Source organism: Neodiprion virginianus, chromosome 2, assembly GCF_021901495.1.
Source record: "Neodiprion virginianus isolate iyNeoVirg1 chromosome 2, iyNeoVirg1.1, whole genome shotgun sequence".
Taxonomy (NCBI): Eukaryota; Metazoa; Arthropoda; class Insecta; order Hymenoptera; family Diprionidae; genus Neodiprion; species Neodiprion virginianus.
The window spans coordinates 10810488-10830810 of record NC_060878.1 but is presented as its reverse complement, the minus strand read 5'-3'; the positions used below and the strand labels follow the sequence as shown (position 1 = coordinate 10830810).

Genomic DNA, 20323 nt, shown 5'->3' with positions numbered 1-20323 from the left:
AAAACACTGAAAAATTTGTTACAATATCTGATTGGTTAAAAATTTTTAATCAAGTTTTTGTAGATAATTCAAAATTTCATCAAAAACCAAAAACGCCGAACTTTTCACTGTCCATATTTCGATACCAACTGAATAATTTTTATTCAATTGATCGTAATTTTTCTTCCAACAAACAAACCGCACAAATTGCATATTTCACCGATTTTACACTCTCATAAAATCAATCACGAAATACTGCCGGATTTCTGGGCAATTGCCAGAAAAAAAATTTGTCCAAATTGTACGCGGTGCCAATTTTTAAACCTATACACGACTCGTAATTGAAAAAAATATATATAGTCAAACACTGTTTCTCATTAGTGAGTTTGCGTTTGTGTGATGCTTTCTGGGTGGATTGCAAATTAAAGTCGAATCCTTCCCTTCCCTGCAATTTCGTCTACCAATGATTATTCTCCCTTTTATTTTCTATCTTCATACAGAGATTAACGGAATGTCGTTGATATTTGCCAGCATAACATGTAACTATCGCTTTAAATGTGAAAAATCATGTTGTTGCAAATCGAGTAAAATTTCTCCGTCGTTAATTCCGCTCTTTCGATTTTCAGCATCTGATAAGCCAGACTTGGGACTGGAAGAACTTTCGGCCCTTAATGTCAAGTCTCGCTTCCAAGTCTTCGAAAAGACCGGCGTCGAGACCAACGACATCGAACGATCTCCGTCTCAAGTTGCCGTAAAACGTGCGCCAAGTATCCTCAGCAAACTCGCCAAGTAAGTCGATTATGGTTAGGTTCCCATATCCTGGTGAAGAAGTTTCAGTCCAACAGTTTGCTGGATTATCCTCAAATCCCACAAACTTCACAGAGACTCATCCATTTTTAGTTCAATTCGGGGTAAAACGAATTTTCAACATTTTTCAAAATAACGATAAGGATTTTTTTTAATCACTCGGACGTCCTCTGGTGATTTTTGAAAATTTCTGTTCGATTTTTCTCAAGTTCCTCAAGACCGGTTTTACAGTTCTCTGATTTTCCTTCAATCATTCTGGAATATTTCAATTCACAAAATATATTGGATTTCCTTCAAGGATTTTTATCAATCTCGACCATGAAATTGTCGCATAATTGTAACAACCTTTCGAGAATTTTTAGGAAAGTTGGAATACCGTCTATTCATTCAAACGTTCATTTATATATTAGGGAAAATTGGGGACACGTGGTTTTTCAAATATTATAACTCAAGAAAAACGTCTGAATATTGGAAAAAGAGAGCTAAACCTCTTATAACTTGAAATTGCAAAAAAAGAAAATACTGAGATTGATTGAAAAACAATAGCTTTGATATCGGTGATCCCTATCAAATCCTTTCGAAATGTTTATAAATCATCTTCTGATTACAATCTACTAGATTGTTTAACCATTTTAAAGCGATTTGAAATGAGCATGAAAATTGTCAAAAATGAAACGAGCATCAAAATATGGGTATCAAAATTCCAGTATTTTTTACTTTTGTGTTTTAAACTTTTCAGTCACCCATTTTTCCATTCAATATTTCGGCCTGAATTTATGGGATCGCTGATCACGAATTCGTATTCAGAATTTGATAATTTCTAAATCCAAAATTTCGGATGTAAAATCGAACATAGTGTCAAAATTTGATGATTCTGACCGAAACTTGTTACTCGACGGTTTTTGAGGTTATACAAAGTAACAAAGATCACTTCGAGATGTAAATAAACTGTGATGAGGCCGGGACATGGAATTTTTCTAGATGAAATGGTTAAAGAGATCTTCGTTGCTTACGAATATAATATTTCAATAAATATCTCGTTTTATCTCGTGATAAAACGAAAAAAAAAACCATGGAATTTGGCCAAAGAACCTCCTAAAAATTTACAAGAGAATGAAAAATCCCTGAAACTATTTATAACACGCGCTGCAAGCGATTCCGTGACTTCTTAAGCCTACGAAATATTCTCTTGTCAGCATTTCGGAAGTAGTTGAATATAACACTCGCATCAGCACTCGCATCGCTCTGTGCTGGCAGTAAATATGCCAACTTTGATCGCCTTGCGCAGTTTCGTGACTTCAGCCGGATGATAATTAATTCGTGGGAATGAATTCGCAGTTGAACTTTACGCGATGACTCATTTTACAAACGCAATTTTTATCACTCTGCAAAGGTTCCAAGCCAAAGGAATGGACATCGGGGTTGCTGATGAATCCTTGAACGGCATCCCTTACGAGGAATCCAGCGAAAGCGAAGAGGAAGAGGAAGAGACTGATGGTAAGTCGGTGATGGTAAAAATCTATGTTCAAATATTACTGACGAAATTTTCTAACGAAATTCAAAAAGATTCTGAAAACCTTAGCTAAATAATATTCTTTCAAATTTCCATTATTCCTGTTCGAATTCTCATTATTTTTCTGTGATTTGAACACTTTTATAAATTTATGCCGGATACAGATTTTATAAAAGGTTTTCAAAATATTAGAAAATTTTAGAAAAATCAGATACTTTCTGCTCTTTCAAAACTTTTTCAAAGTATATTCTTCAAATTTTTGTATGAAATCTACGAAGTATTCTTATCATCTGTTAGTCTTGTTACTTGATATTTGAGAAATTTTTTAAAAAACGTTAAAATTTTAATTTTTGCTACAAAAATCATGTCAAGCTTCTGTGAAATTTATGATCTGATATATAAAAATATTCAAATTACATAAAATTGATGAAAATAAAATCGAAAATAATAAAAACTTAGGACATGATGTTTAGAATTTTTTAAGATGCTTGTTAAAAAATATTCAGGAATATTTTCTCACCAAGTTCTGGGTAAACTTTAGTACGAAATGTTATGGAAGAAATATTACGAAATTAAAAATATATACGTGTGTATAAATATATAATTGAAAATTCCGTGAAGTAGAACAACTTGGTAATGAAAAAATTTGTCGAATTTCCTACTGAAATTTGCGTTGTCAAATAAAAACACATATAAAGAAAACTCTATAAACGGAAATCAATCACGCATAATTAACATCCGATAAAACTCTTGGCGTTGAATAACAAAGCCATTTCTAAGATCGTTGCGTTTCTTTTCACCCTGCAGAAGTCGATAATGAAATAATCAAGGCAAAACGTTCAACCCGAGAACGTCCGATGAGCTTTTCAAAAATGGATGACATGAAAAATCGGTGGGAATCGACCAGCCAACAGGGACGAAGGGAGTCTCAAAGGGAGGCGCGCAAGGAGGAAATTGCCGGGATTCGTTCTCGCCTATTTATGGTGAGTTCCGATTATTTTTTCGCACAATTAAATACATATATTTCCCATTTTCCTTGTCATCTTCAAATTCATTTTTTATAACTGATTCCGGTAAAATTTGAACGTTTAAGGTTGTCTGTTATAAAAAAAAATAAAGTCAAAGCCTAGAACGAAGATGGGGACGAACTTAGTTTAGAAGTGGGATGAAAATTAATTTCAAGTAAGGAATTGGAATGAAATGGAAAAAAAAAAATAACGAAAAAAATTTACTGGAAGATCTCTCATCACGATTTCAAGTACCGAAGATTTTTAATTTCCACCAAACTATTTTAGGTCACGCTTCAAATATCACAAAATCCAAAACTCTCAAGGAAATAAAACGATTTTCCAGCACGACAAGAAATGAACCTTTTTTAAGAGATAATTCACAAAATTTAAATTAAAATCTGCGATAAAAGTGGAACGAATAATCGGGCCGTAACGACTATTGAATTTAATTATTCATGAAACAGCTGATAATTTTTTAAATGTTCCAATTCTCGCATAAAAATAAAATGATAATTTCATGAAGAAACAAAATTATATTGTTAAAAAATATATAATGTTACATCAATTTTTATGATAATGATAGGATTTCTGTATCTTTTCTCAAACCTATAACACTTCAGATAAGTGAAATAAAAAAAAAAACTAGTAGCTATGGACACGTGTCAATATTTCGTTGCATTAAGAAATTACGTTTATTTTAGAAGTTGGAATTTTTTGGAAATTCATGATTCGAGATCAAGTTGGGGTAGAATTCTGTAAAAAAAAAGTCGTGAAAGACCTTGAATTTTGTTAGTTATCTAATTTCAAAAATAATGTCTGATTGTAGATACAATATTCTTAAAAAAAAAAAAAAACTTTTATCGTCCCAATCAGGCCTGAAATGACGATCATCGTGATTACTCACCCGATTTAATTTCAGACAATGCCTTTCGGAGTTCGATTATTTGCAAAGAAAATAACTTGAGCGGGGATGGGTGGGCTGAAATACACCGCAATTTGACCCAGTTTTAATTGTCAGAGGAATTCCAGCGTTTCATCGCGTCAGGCAACCCAATAACGATTACTCACGAATTACATACTCGTCGGTGTAAAAATTCATCGGTCGACACTTTTTAAACCAGAATGTGGCCTCGGCTAATTGCATTTTTTGAAATGGCCCACTTCTGACTCGAAATAATGAAGGTCGTAAAACTTTTAATGGAAGGATATTAAACCGCGTTTAATTACTTTAATTGACTAAAGTAACTTAAAATTGATGGGGAATCGATCGAAATTACAATCCCACCGTCTTCGAGATGCAATAAAAATTATAAAGGCGACGTTTCTAGGAGTTATATTCTTCTCGAAACTTGTGTACTAAATTTATGGCCGATTTCATAAGTTGTAGGTGAACGATCGGCTACCAAAATTGCGATTTGAGTGCAATTTTGACATGTAACGGCGCCCACCAAGATATACATAACATCCCGTATCTTAAGCTTTCAGAGTTGAACGTTCACGAAAAAAATGTCTCAAGAACGTAGATAAAATTGGTAGCGATCAGAGGAAAAAAAAAAGTCTTTTACTTAGTTCTTTAAAAGTTGAGGTTCGTGTCAAATGTGTAAATTAACGACTCGCCTCGTAGAGAAACTTGTTTAAAGATATGCGTCGTTGATGTTTTTTACTCTTGTCTAAATTCTGGACACATCGCGCAGGGAAAACAAGGCAAGATGAAGGAGCTTTACCAACAAGCGGTTGCGGAAAGTGAACGCGTGACAAAAATCAACGCCGCCGAAGAGATTCAGGAAATTCAACAATCTGCCCACGCACGTTCAATTAAGGAGCGTTTCGAACGCGGCGAGCCAATTGCTGCCAACAACGACGAGAACTCCGAGGAGAAGTTTAAACACCAAGATCGTGCCGAGGAAGACGTCATCGCCGCTGGTCAGTGCGTTAAAACGTTTTAATTGAAGGAGAGAATTCGGTGAAATTGCTCCATTTTTTTTTTTTTTTTTCTATTTTTTACATTTCTCTCTAATAATCTCACAAAAATTTACTGTGATTTTGAATTGTTTTGAAAAATATTCCTGATTATTTATCCGGTGAAGTTTGCAATTACATATTCTGATAATATATGTCAGGGATTTTCTGAAGGAATTGTAGAATTAGGTACATATATGAAAAGAGTTCGTATTCTTTTCAAGCTTCAATTTCTATCGAGAATTTAAAAAATTTCCGAGCTTTAACGTTTCTGACTATTTCTGGCTGATTGTGAATCTTCTCCGAGGTAAATATCGCATGAATTTCTGGAAACAAAAGAACGATTCTATTTCAGATAAGTTTTTCCTTATCATGAGTATTCAAGTATTTGAAGCTATGAATAACACACTTGGTACTTTATGAATAAAGATTTTCTTGAATTTATCATTTCATTTCAACTCACTGCGCACGAAATTCTCCGAAGAAATGTGAAAAATTCTGTGATTTAAAATTTTTCAGAGTGATCAGCGAATTTTAGTGAAATTTCGAGTGATTCGAGAAAACGCGGAGAGCCTCAAAATTCTAAAAAACGATTTTATAAAAATCAAACATAATTTAGAAGTTTCAATACGAGCAGAAAAAAAATCGTCGATAGATTCAGAGTAAAGCGTTATTTTTCTGAAAAATTCTGAACTTGATTTTACCTCAAATTTTACACCAGATCAAACAACCCCAAAAAAAAGTCTGGCACATTTTGAGAATTTCTATCTTTCGTAATAGACCAAAAACATTATCACTAAGAATTGTCTGAAATAATCTGTTTCAAAGTTTTTGAAGAAAATATTCAGGAAAAAATTATGCAAGATCATTTCGTCGCTTGCACATCAAATAAAAAATGAAGCAATTGTCGACAATCGCAACATTTTTTTATACTGCAATGCAAAATATACCGAAGCCTTATATCCGGAATTTTTCACGAACAGCTGGATAAAGTTGTAAAATTATGGACAAGTTTGTTTACACTATTTCTCTAATCTGCATCCAATCACAAAGTTCATACTTATGTGCTTCAGGTATCAGCAAGAAATCTCGCAGTCTCTTTTTGGAGCTTGATGCAACGGCAGCGAAAACGGCGAGGCCAGTGACACCAAAAACATCAACCGAAACAACGCGACGCATTCGAGACGTGAGTACACAAGTTTTGTTTGCTTTTTGAAACTTTCAACGTGTTTGAGCACAATGATTTTTTTTTTTTTTGTTTTGTCGATGTTCAAGACAACCGACGAAATGGCTCGATTTTTGCAATTGTTTTTTTCCGGAAACACTTTTGCACTCAAAATTAGAAAATTTGGAACAATGAATCGAAAGTAAGATGAGTGAACAACAAGTCGAAAAATCACATCATTTTTCTATATCTGATTTCTCTCACTAGTCTAACTTCAAAATTTCGAAATCTTGAATGGAATGGATTTTCCACATATTGTCGCATATCGTATTCGATTCGCCATTTTAGCTGTAAAATTTCAGGGTCAGATTCGTGATCAACGAGTTTGGGCAGACGCTAAAAACTGTTACAAAAATCGACCAATTTCATCGGTTGTTTTTGAGCTGGGATTTGAAATCCGACGTAATTCTGTTTCCGGTTATAACGATGAAGCTCGACAATTTTTGGTAGCTTTGATAATGCCAAATAATCGATTCGAGAGAAATTGTTTTTGTATTTTTGACGCACGCTGTTTTCAGAACATTGAATACGCGCGAATCACATTTGCGGGTGTTTTTCCTGGAATGTTATCTAGTCGTTTATTAGATATTAGTCATCATCCTGATTGCCAGCGATTTTCCTCAGAAAGTCACAGATTAAAATCTGCAAACACGTTCCGTATCAATTTCACAACATAAAGTGCGGTTCAATGTCTAACGATAAAATCATGATAAGCGAAACGGCGCGGTTTTATTCATTTTATAAATACTCCAGGCTGATGAATAAGGCTCGATTTGTTTTCGCTCAATTCGAGTCCAAGGGAACCAAATTTTTTAGTTTTCCCTCAGCGATAGAATTTTCTACGATCTATGAACTGTAAGTCTGTTAATGGGGTATCCCATACCAAATTAACCAATATTGATCCTCACTATTTTGTATTTTTTTGAAACTTTTCGATGTGGTAATAGCGGCCCTAAAACCCTAAATTCGTTTTAAAACAGGTTTTTATCGAATCACTTTCAAGTTACAAATATGCACATCTTCTCAAAATTCCGCCTTATTGAATATTCTGAAAACCTTCATTTTTTATTTCGGTCTTTTTAAAATTGATCCCACGATGGAAAGTTTGTTATCTATTGTTTAGAACACTTCAAAAAATGTTGCCTTGACAAGAATCAATAGTTAACGTATAAAGAATTTAATTTCGAGAAACTAACTTTCTGATATATTTAATTATTCACTTGGCTATTTTTTAAAGCACATCGTTAAATTTTATCGAATAAAATTTAGTTTAGCTTATACCTCTAGAAAATTTTGGAAAAATTGTCTATAATCGAATTCAACTCTTACATAACTTCATGTGCTGTTCACGCAGCGGAAACTGTTTAAGAATTGTTGTTGATATTATCAAAACATTGAAAAACTGATTTTTGTGAATCAGAAATTTCTTTATGTGCTCTAAAAATATAAAATAAAACTATTCCTTCGTAGGACTAAAATTAAAATGATAAGAACGAGAAGAGAAATATTTGCAAATTTAAAAAAAAAATGTGAAACTCTGAGGTTTGTATATTTTTTACTTGAAAGTAACTTCACAAAAAACAGTTAGCAAAAATTAAATTTCGACTTTTAGAGACGCTCTTCTCGCGTGAACATATTTCAATGAAATCGGAAATGGTGGGGTTGAAAATAGCTGGTTTTAATGTGGAATGCCCCATGTACAGATTGGAGACTTGTTTATTTTCGTCTTCTCGTAGGATGGGTAATTCGATAAATTGTGTCTCACGACAAGAGAGCTGAAGCAATTTAGTAGCGTCGATTGTTTTTGGGGCCGAGTTAATTACGCCGTGGCTGATCGTCTGTTTAGTTCTTGCTTGCAGTGAGTGGTTTATCAAACTATCAACCAGTATAACACGTTTGCTCTAGAAGTGCAGAGCGGCTGCCAGTGACTCAAGAGTTGAACGAATTATGCCCCTACTGATTGTGAGATAATTAAAATTCCCTAATTGGACACGCGTGGCTATGTTCGTGCAGAAGAATTGTCTACGGCTGCTTAAGCTTCTAGGAAAGACGTTACGTTATACTTGGAAAATAGTCGACAGCCTCACTCTAAAAAGCTGATTGTGAACGAATCTCTATGTCGTCTTGCATAAAATCATCAACATTGCATTCTTCCTTTTGTATTCAATAAATGATGAAGTTTTGCATCGTTTTCTTCAGTTTTACATTTTACAGTTAGTACAAGTACAAGTTTGGAGACAAGTAATTTGCTCTCTTGTTTTCATTTGTTATTTGGAACATAAAGTTGAACCGTATTAGGCAGGTTGAAAACACGGGAAACACCCTGGAAGCTGAATACCAAAATGCGCATGCGCCAAATATTGCGACTTTATCGGTAGAGTCAACTAGATCACGCCAAATATACGATCTGCTTGTCAGTCTGTAAGAGGTTAGGTTGCGTTGAGAACTTGGGATAGCCTAAATGTGACGGGTCGTCATTTAACCCTTTGCAGCATAGTGGTAAGTATACAGTTTACCACTTCCATATCCTCACGATTTCTTCTTTTCTGCACGTCCAATTATCATGAAAATGGGTATGTAGAGGTTTCCGTAGTCGCTGATTTCCGAAATTCAAGATGGCGGATTCAAAATAGCGGACCAAAAATATAAAAATTGATCCATTTCGCTTAAAATTTTTTACACGGTGGTTTTCCGGGGTCTCCGAAAACGAATCCGACGTCTGAATTGTGCAATTTACGCAAAATGCAGAAAATGCATTTCGGATATTGATTTTTATAATTCTGATCTCGGATCCTTTTTCAGCGACCCCGAAAACCCCCGAGTAACAAATTTCAAGTAACCCGGAACAATTTTTATAATTTTAGTCCGCTATATTGGATCCGCCATTTTGAAATTTTGAAAATGTATCAGTTCTGACCTGATTTTTGAAATCAGCGATCCTGAGAACCCTTGTATACTCAGTTTCGAGAAATTTGACGGCAAGGAAAAATATATACTTCCAATGATTGAGTCAACGTAACCTCAAAATACTTGCGCGTATTGTCAGTTCGCGCCGAAACCTAACCGGGCAGTGTTGGCCAGCCTGTCTGTGCCTGACAAAAAACATGGCGCATGCGCACTCGGGTCAGCAATTTCCGAAGACTGCCATGGTTGTGATGAAATGCAAGAATTTTTTAGAGATTCCGTAATATAAAATATCATTCCGACATGTCGCCATGGACCTTGATGAACAATCGATAAACCGTTGCGCTTGAACTGATTCTTTGGTGGTTGGCGATCCTGTGGCGGTGGCGATCGGGGTGACGAATGCAGGCTTTCGTGGGACGTCAAGTGTCCGACGACGTCATTCGTAGCACCGACACAGCCGAGGAAGTGCGAGCCGAGACATCGGACATTTCGAACAAGTTCAAGTTCTTCGAGGCTTATAAAGCGCCCGAGAAACAGCGGAGGCAGTTCCGAATTACGCCGCCACGTGACGGACAAGTCAAGGTTCGCATCGGTGTGGCCGTGTGAACTCCATCGCATTAATCCTCGTCCCAATTAATGCCCCTTTTGTCATGTCGGTCCGCAGTACTTAAGGTGATGTAGAGTGAGTCCTTACCGATTGAGCAAACGTCACCATTTTTCTCTATTATCCGAAGCCTTATACGCATCATTGACGCGAACAAGTTGCAGCTAGCGCAAATTCTACACGGGATTTCGAATAGAAGTAGCAAGAACAAATGTTGTTTCACTCGAAAATCATGACGGAAAATGCATTCCTTCGTTTGAATTATCACTCTACACCGGAATATATTTACATGTACATATGTACGTACGTTATACACACAAGTTTTTAGATATTTCTGTGTGATATTGCATATAGAATTGTGCTATCTCCGGCATTTTCACATTAATAATGCGTAGAATCTCATATAAGAAAAAACAATTCGTATATTACACGGTTGGTAAGGATTTACTACAGCATCCCCTTAAGGTGGTTCTATACGCTAGTAACTTGCAGGGTTTAGGATTGCAGTTAAACGGAATAATGAAATGGATTTTCCTTCGTGCATTTAATAACTTGCATCTAATGTAATGGCTCTTCCTACGTAAATCGATAAAAAATATTTAAATACTTGCTTGCTCGGTCGGTAATATCGAGAAAAACAGCTGTACGCAGATTCCAATCATTTCTATACACACAGCAAGAGCCTTTTCAAAATGGGAAATTACATTTTATTGTTTCGTTAAAAAGTGGTCCACAAACCTAGAATAATGCAGGTAATATTCTTGAGTACAGCATCGCTCTAACGAGGTTTGTGAGTTGGAAATCAAACACGCTTTGTTGATTTTATTACGGCTGAATATTTGTTTGATTAGTATATCCCTACGCCACGACAATCATTCTAAGTATATTAAAAAAGATATACATACTCTAGTTATAAGCACAAGCTTGATTTTTCATTCCACACCGGTTTTCGATGGTTGAACCTCTAGTAGATTTGTTCGATTCCCCTTCACCGTGGCTTATTTTATTTAGAAAAGTGTTTTTCACAAAGTCAATGTAACGAATTTTTCTCAAATTGTCAATTCAATATTGCTTCTTACTTTTCGAAATCAACATCCGCGCAATGTTGAAAACTTCAAAAGTCAATGATACCAACGTGATAAAAACAAGTGGTTCACTGAGACTGAAGAAAATGGCCTTCTAAATAAATTGAGTGTAACCATAAAATAAAATCGAACAAATATATCAAAGGTTTTATCATGTTGACAAAAGTTAAACTGAAAAATCAGCATTTAAGCTGTACATAACTTTAGTATTTCTTTTCTTTATATTCTGAAGGCAATTACCATAGCTTACGAATATATGAGTTTGATACATACTAAATTCGCCATTCGTAATAAAATCACCGAAAAAGTCCTGATTCTTGACCCGCCAACCTACTTTAATTAACGCAGCTTAAATCCAAGTATATTGGGCCTATAAATCTGTCAGAAAAATGTCGAAACATGAGAAAACAATAATGTAGTAGTTTAGAAGACGCGCATTAAGTTAATCAAGTGAAGCTTAATCGATTGGAACTTTAGTCAATCATCACAGATCTGAACCTGGTAACACAGTTATCATCAATATTAAAGCAATTCAATTATTCTCTAATGTTTGCAACACCAAAGATAGATCAACTGTCCAATTTTAACATGTTTATATATTTATTTTGGTAAAAAACACTAAAATTTATTACTTTAGACAAGTTAATGATGAAGCTGACCGTCGATCCGAACAGTTGCAGTACATAGAATTGTTGCAAATTTCATCAAAGAAATCCGGAGTTTCTTTGCATCCGAAATTTTTCAGATACGCTCATGATTTATCTATCGCATGTTCTGTAAAAAAAAAAGTTTATCCAATCAGTTTTCATTCGAGATTTTTCTGAGTGAAATAATACGCCCAATATTTCTTTTTATCCTCGCTGAAATTTCGCTGTGTTTAGACGTGCGTGAGATCCTCAGCTGTTTACTAATTCTGTTTTAAATCAGTGTTTGCTGTCATAACCGTTGATGTTTTATTCCGATCCCTGCAATTAATTGCATACCCGCAAAATTGAATTGTACTGTGTCTAAATCCAGTTGATAACGAAACACAATTTTCCGGGGATTTAAATTACCCGCCAATTCTGGAGTTTTTGACTCTAGACATTACGCGTATCTTGGTTTAGAATTTTTCTTACCACTCGTTGAAAAATTAATGACATAGTCCTGCAGAAACTGACCGTATGCCGATATTTGAAAAATGCGAAACGGCGAGCCATAAGGAACTGCGATTCCTTTCTTCAGACGCTGTAATTACCTGAAACTTTGCTTAAGGCTTTGCTTACGGCTCTTGGGACAGCGTCTTGTCCGGCCATGGTATGGTACCTGATTGCAATTTCCAAGTACATAGAGAACTTCTACTGGCAATCTCGAGATAACCGTAATATGCAAGACTGCGCGGTCATAATTGCGCGCGATTATAACAGCGCGCCAATTTTATTGCACCATGTACTCTCTTGAATCTGCTCACTTAGCCTTTCGTCATTATTTTTTATCAACTTTCCATTAGTCGATATGCTCGACGATTACACGTGTTGTGATCAAAAACATCAGAGGATGCCGTCTGATGTTAGCAAATTCACCATGCTAACTGTGTCGTATAAAATTATGAAAGTCGTATTTTTACCTACGTTTCCCAGAAACCTACAAGCTCCATTAGACAAAAGAAAACTGTTGCCATTTGTACGAAGTTGTCTGCCCCTTGATATTTACGTTATTCGTCTAGAACTGAGGCTGAACCGATCAGCTGATCGCCCAATGCGACGCCATATTGCTCCAGACATTAGTTCCAGCTATAGTTTTATTTTTATTTTTTTTTTGCGATACACGCAATTTCAGATTACAGTAAACTTCCGTGTTTCTTTTAGTAAAATCGAATTTTCGGCACAATCTCTAAAGTTTCTCGTTATAGATGGACAGAAGGAAATGTTTTGATTATACATCAGAAAATGTTGTTCATAAAATGCAGTAAGTATTTTCTTCTACTACAAAATAAAAGAATTAAACAGAACAAATAACAGCAGCTAGTCTATCTTGTTAGTCGGACTAACCTGATTTCAGAGTGAATCCCAATGCATTTTTTTCTTCTCGACAATATGGCGCCGATGATTGAAATCAGCTGATCCTTACGGACTGATTACGCGAAGATTTAGGTATAAAACCCTTTGTACAAGTTGTGAAGATTTTACTTCGTTACGAAGGAGTTAACACCAAGTGAAAATGGCGATGGTACCAAGTTTTATAATTATATTCTACTCTCTTACAATTAGAATGACGTAGGTATATTTTCTGACAATATACGAATGGCATTATAAAGTCACGAGTACTAGGTAGAATTCGATCGGTAAAATATTTCCTTGCAGAAAAAAATACGATCGTGATCGCATATTATTCAGAAGTGGTATTCGCAGCTGTATTCGTAACGTATTTCAAACCGGTCCAACAATCGTCGCTCGTTTCGTCTTCCTGCAGTCATTAGAGTTCATTGAAATCTGTTTTGACTCCTGTTCCTGTGGATTGAATGGTCGAAAATACCGGTTTTATTTTCGATTTTGATAACGGTTTCCGGTTCAATCAAATCTTCAGGACTATAAATAACGTACCGCTTATCTTACAGGCACCTATTATTTGCCCGTAAATATTATACCCGATCGGTAATATTTCAGAAGCGTTAAATGGTATTATTTTGCAAAGGAAATTACTTTGAAAAACACTTCTGTTTGTCAGCTGTTACGATATATTAAAGATGTATCAGGTGTACAGTCCGCTCGAAACATATTCCAAACGTAGAATTTTCTAAATGTAAACCGAACAAGAGTAGGCTGAAAATGAAGTTGATCGACTGGTTAAAATGTCCATCAAATATCCAAACCGTGATACCGTTGTAAAACCTTACTCTAACCTAGTATAAAGATAATCAATCGAGAGTTTGAAAAAAATCACGAAACATGCGCAGCTTTGGAAACGAGGTTTGAATATTTCTCAGTATATTCGTTCGAACATTTCCAACAGAAGCTCGTTCCGTTTTTGCGGATAAAATTTTTTATTTTTAAAAAATACGCTGAAACCAGACGCGGAAGGAGGTACGCGGTGGCGGGGGTGGAATTTTAAAATTTCTAAGACTTTTTTGAGCGGACTGTAGAGCCGACTCGCCTTCGAAAGCGAGGATCATCAGACCCTGGGCCTTAAAAGAGGCCTGCCGTCCCTAACCTGCCCCTAAGGGAAAACTGGGGACGATTGACTCCGCGGCGAAGGACTCGAGGGGAGCCAAAGACGCGTCGGTTGACTGTCCTTGAACCCCGGAGTGTCAGACCGGCGCGTACCGTTATGATTCTTACATCCTCCGCTCGAGGAGCCACTCATTGCTTCGAGGAGGAGGCAGGAGATTAGCTTCGAGGCTTCCTGCGACCTACACTCCCCAGTCACTCTTTCATTTAACGCGGTACCGAGTGCGACGTTTTTATTCTTCGACTAACCGACTCGACGACGACGCCAAGCCACCAACAATTCCGACGAGATACGCCAAGGTATCGTTTCAGAGCTCAAAATCTATCTGGGATTCGGTTTTCCTCGTGGTTCTTTTTTTTTATTGTTTTCACACTTTTCAACTACGAGACATGAATTTTTGTCAGAAAATTATATACATATATATATCCAGGGTATTTTTTAGATTCTCACTGAGAAAATTCTTATATCAACTAGAAAGATTCGCTGAAACATGTATCGTCAAAAAAAAAAAAACTGTTCGAACATTGTTGGAAGTAGGAAAAACGAGGTACGCGTAAACATTTTACGTTATTGCAACGGAAAATCAGCTTCTGAGGTTTACTGTAGTTTTTTTAGTTAAACAAGTATTTAACGTCAATTTATCGTTGCACGAGCATTAAATTTTCCCAACAGTTGCAAGAAAATCTAGCAACAGCGATCGTAACGAGAAAGAATTAGTAACGGATAATAGACTTTCCGGTAACAGCTAGAAAAATAATTTTCGTTTTCTACCTAGAACTGTATTTTTCGATTGTGGTAAACAATGAAAATAGTTGAGGGCTGAACGGTAACCGGAACTAAAAATTTCTCTCGGTGTGGGAAATTTTCTTGTACACGTTGAAATTTGTAAAAAAATTATTCATTCTCCGGGTGATGAGATGTATTTTTTTTTTTTTTTTTTGCCTGTATTCTATAACATTATTTTTAAAGTTTGTCAGTTTCCAGGCTACACTGGTAGTAAAAAAAACTTTCTATGCGAACTGTTTCACGTTCTTGGTTTCCATTGTTGAAAAAATTCTCGGTAATCATCTTATCTCGAAAAATATTGGTTGCAGGAATGCAATACCGAGACAACAAGTTGTCATTTTTCATAAAATTTCCAATGAATTCTTAGTCGTATTTTTATCGACCTTACAAAGTTGGTAAACGTAAAACATATTTTTTTTTACCGGAACCAACCTTTTCTATTCTACTATCAAATATACACATTATTTGGACACATACATATATGTCTAGATTCTATTGCAGAATTTTCAAATCAGTGGCGGTCGATGGGATTCTAGAGTAAAAGAATAGAGACGATTCAAAATCATTGAAAATGAAACCGACGATCTTCTTGTTGAAAATATATTTGTGACAGTAATGTACCGATTGCTTTAGAATTTTAACTCTAAAACTAAACATTACTTCTTGAATCAAAATCAGTTTAAGCCCCTTAATTCCAGATTACATAATATGCATTTTTTTTTTCTCTGCTCCAAGTTTATAATTCAATCGTTTTCGAAACTACAGCATTTAAAAATCTGTCATCGTTTGTGAAATGCTTTTTTTTTCATATGTTGTCATGTACTAAATAAGTTTCAAATAATTCCGAGTGGCTTTGAAAAAATTTCCGTACACCTACGCAACTGTTGAAAGAAAGCTGCAACGTTTCAACGTAGATCGTAAACTGAAATGTATCCGTCGTATCCGTCATTCGAAGAGTTCGGACGTAAAGAAATTACAGAAAGAATTTAAGTTACGGTTGAGGGTAACTGTTTTCGATCGATTACGAACTGCACAAATCTAAATTCACAAATATCCGAATATCTTTCGATTCAACGTATTAAATGACGGATAAGTTCTGTGAAAGACTTTAACTTCCTTGTCGGCGATTACCGCAATGTCTAATAATAAGTAGATAAGGTGTGTTTGAAGCAAAGCCGCAATTCTGGCCACAGTGACGAATATCTTCCGCAAAAATGTAAGCGTGATATTTTTACACACAGATAAGGAAAACATAGTGACAGCTCAATTTTGATAATATCGTAATGGTATTATATTATTGTATTAAATGAAATGGAAATGTGATTATATATTTAGGAAGTTTATGTGAAAGTTTAACAATTTGAAACACCTGCGCCTAATGTATAATTCTTAATTCTTATGCGGAAGATCTGGCAAACTTATTCGACCTTCAAACGAACTTTCTAAATGATATTTTTAAGAGGAAAACATTCTAAGTACGTCTTTTATAAGAAATTCTCCATACATTACCGGAAATGTATTCTAAAAATCCGAACCATTCTGTGCACTTTGAAACTTACCGATCAAAAAATTAGTATCACGATGAATAGTCGGAGGTCGAGAATTACAGAAATTTCCAGGTACCTAGATAAATGATTATGATTTTATACCACAGCAATGAAGAATTTAGGACGAAATCGAAATCGAAATTTTTACAACTACTCAACGTTAACGTCCACCGCAATCATAGTTCGTAATTACAATCGTCGCGTGATCGTAGATCGTGAAACTATACGTTAAAAACACTATAAAATATTAACACTGCGATTAGTTTGTGACTTGTGTAAAAAGGAAAGCAAAAAACAAAGTACACGAAAGAGCTGAAACAATCGTTAACCGTCAAGAGAAAAGAGCGTAAAGTTTGTCATTTTGACGAAAGAAAGAAATATAAACCGAAAACTTTGTTGATTCAGTTATTGAATGGTAAAAAATTTAATTACAACTCATCTAACCAACTTTTCGCGTATTTATTTCCTTGTCATTCTGTCAACCTCGAACGATGCCGCTGAAATAATTAACAAAACCAAAAAATTGTTAAATAACGGTTTAAAATGTTACACCTAAATTAATTAAGTTGAATAATGTATTAAAATTTTTACAAATAACGTCACAAAATCGTGTCGTTTCTTAAATTTCGATAGATCGGCGAATCCGTTTCGTTGAGGCGGGAAAACTTTTCAAAATATTTCAACAAATTTCTTTAAACAAATCTGCCGGCATTCGTTTTTCACGCTGAAATATAGATATTTCAACGAAATTCGTTGAAACCGTTACAATTTGTAAGTAATTTTATGAGAAAAATTGATAAACCGTTAGAAATTTACTTATTCTGGATAAATTTATTGAAATATTCTGATTTGCCCAAGGTATTAAAATTGATTCGCTTCAGTTCCATCTTGGATTAAAATTTTCTCGTTTCCTGAGCTTCCGCCGCTTTTCATCGTGATAAAATAATTCATCGCTGGAATCGTTTCCGTCTTTTTAAGCCCGTCAACCGGCGTCCGCTTGACGCCCAATCGCTTTTGTGTGCGAGAGGACTAGTCGAGGAAATATTCCATCCAACACTCGCAATGTGCAAACACGTCCGGTTGCAAGCCGCTGCTTCGGCTACCTGTACAGGTGGACAGCTACACAACGCGTTGGAAAAGAGAATATTATTCACGAACGTCGTTCTTAATACGAGAAACTCGCAGGAAGCGTCTCGTTCCCTTCGTCCCATGCGTTTGCACTCATTGTTCGCAAAATGCTTATTATTGTCAACAAAAATGGTCTTGCCGTGAATAAATTTCACCGTTAACACCGTATATTCTTCTCGAAATTTCCGAGTAGAAACATCGAAACAAAGAAAAAAAAAAAAAAAAATGGTACAACTTGCGTTGAAAGTGTTGAAATTGTTTAAATAAACTGTTTGAATCCCTCTGGAAAAATAAAAAAAAAAAAAAAAACCGGAATCACGTTTCCGTTCTGGCCTCAAAATAATCGTTTCATATCGAGGCATGTCTGTGAATTTTTCTGAAAAATAGGCGTTTTTGAGATGACTTAAAAAAAAAAAAGAATATTTGTAAAAAAAATTTTCGTCTTTTTTGGCGGAAAAAAATCAGAGTTGGCATGGAATGCCCTATATAGACAATCCGCCAATCACTGTGTCCTAGAAACCTATTGTGATATACTCCTCTTGTGAGAAACGATTTTGCCACTCGAACAAAATATTTTGCAAACATTTTTTTCGATCTGTACCACGCGATTTAATTGAATCTGTCAAAAACTGGATCATTGTTACAATATAATATCATGAAACAGGAATTGTTTCTTAGTTGAAATTTTTTTTTCAATCTCAAAGCAATAATTATTTCAATTATACTATTTTGGTATTTGAAAACGCCTCTCGAAACTTCCCTTCAAGGCCTCTAAAATACTTTTGTCGTGTATCAACCTGCTCGATTGATTTTTTCAATTTTTTTATCACGGGATTTCAAGCGTCAAAATGACTTTTCGTAAATCTAAATCAATCTCTAAAAATGTTCGAACACCGTGAAAGTAATCGTAGTAAAATTAGAACTGACGAATTTTTCATACATTTACTGAAAAATATAGTGAAAAATATTTTTCCACCGGGGAAACTTGACTACCTCAACAATTAGTTCAGCTGCTTTTGTGCGACTCGATTTCTATACAGATTTTTAGTGAAAATCGACCCGTCGACGAGGTTGTCAGGTAATATTTAAACGACAATCGATCCTTGAAATGCCGTCTATTCCTCACTCAGCAATGACGAAACTGATAAATATCGCTCGACAGTGAAAGCCGAACGGAATTTTCGAGTTATTATTAGACTCAGACTGTCGCAACCATTAAAAAGTATTATGCATGATATAATATTATTCCTTATCGGTACAAGGAATTTACGAGACTTAATATTATTTCACCGACACGATTGCGACCTCACTTATTACGAAACACCAAATTTTATTTTCTATTTTGTTTTCCACTCCTTCTCCGAATTTCGAATAATTTTTATCATTTTTGCGAGTTATTCCGGAGTTTTTTTTTTTTTTTAACCTTGATTTGCGGAATTTCAATCTTAATCTGATTGCACATTTTTTAGTTATGTACGCAACTCGCTTACGTTTCTTTTGTTTGTGATAAAGTTTTCGTGATATATACAATTGTGATTCAAATTTGCAAAAAAAAAAAAAAAACAAACAAACAGCGCGTATAAACAATCTTACAATATTTATCAAGCAGTGCCAGTGTCGCCTTGCTATTTACCGTAATCGCGTTGTAATCCGAGAATTAATCTGCAGGACTTGTGCCAATTTTATAGCGTCAAGCCTGGCGGATTGCTGAGCCTGTTAATTGCCTATCATTAAAAGACATTAATTCGTCCCTCGGTTACTTAATCGAAGTTTTAGCCTGATGAAAACTCCCATAAACTTTGACAACGTTTCTGTAAAAACTGTTATATTTTTTTTTATCTTTTTTTAGAAAATATTCTCCAAACTATAATATTCACGAATATTGTTTTACGATTTTCCTGATATTTCTGAAAGATTTTTGCAAGAATCTTAATTCAATGTTCAGCGGAAATCAAGTTGCTACAATTTTTTAGTACTCATCAGAAAATGTTCCGAAGATTTTGAATCTTAGTTGAAAACTTAGGCTTGTCTTAAGATTGGTGAAGAAAAATTGAGTAATGTATTCGTATAAACGAATTCAAAATATACTGATTAATGATGGTTCGTTATTCCAACAGGCGTACGTACCTTTAATATATTTCTGCAGCAATTGGAATAGAACTGTAAATTCACGAGGTAACGTGAAAACGGTAATTGTTCGAGGAGTAATGAAAGACGAAACGAATAAAAAAAAAAAAATACGAACACTGAAATTGACTCCACGATTCGCACGTGCTACTTGTTTTACGTTTGATAGAAATATGTTTACAGTTAGTCATACTTCAAATCGTAAAATAAGATAACCAATCGTCCTGCGATCGGTATTAACAAGATATATTATCGTTATAAATGAGAATCTTGATCCCCGTCGTATTTTTTCCTCTCTCAAATCTGTTCCATGCTGTCAGTAAAACGCCGTTATTTTCGATACACCAAATATTAATTGTTTCAATAATTTTTACCTGCACTTGATGAATAGATTTACTGTGCAAATGATGTGATATTTCAATGGTTAGAAGAATATTTC

General features: G+C 35.1%; 1 protein-coding gene across 19 annotated transcripts in view; it reads left to right on the top strand.

Moving 5' to 3' along the window:
- The window catches only part of LOC124297924 (probable GPI-anchored adhesin-like protein PGA55), a 122747-nt gene that overhangs the window by 90142 nt on the left and 12282 nt on the right, over positions 1-20323 (top strand). For 18 of the 19 annotated variants that reach the window (XM_046749338.1, XM_046749345.1, XM_046749342.1 and 15 more), the window contains 6 exons: positions 606-768; positions 2180-2283; positions 3107-3282; positions 5004-5232; positions 6342-6454; positions 9806-9982. In XM_046749338.1, coding sequence (XP_046605294.1) covers positions 606-768; positions 2180-2283; positions 3107-3282; positions 5004-5232; positions 6342-6454; positions 9806-9982 — 962 coding nt within the window. The remainder of the gene's footprint in view (positions 1-605; positions 769-2179; positions 2284-3106; positions 3283-5003; positions 5233-6341; positions 6455-9805; positions 9983-20323) is intronic. The other variant, XM_046749344.1, reaches the window with a different exon arrangement.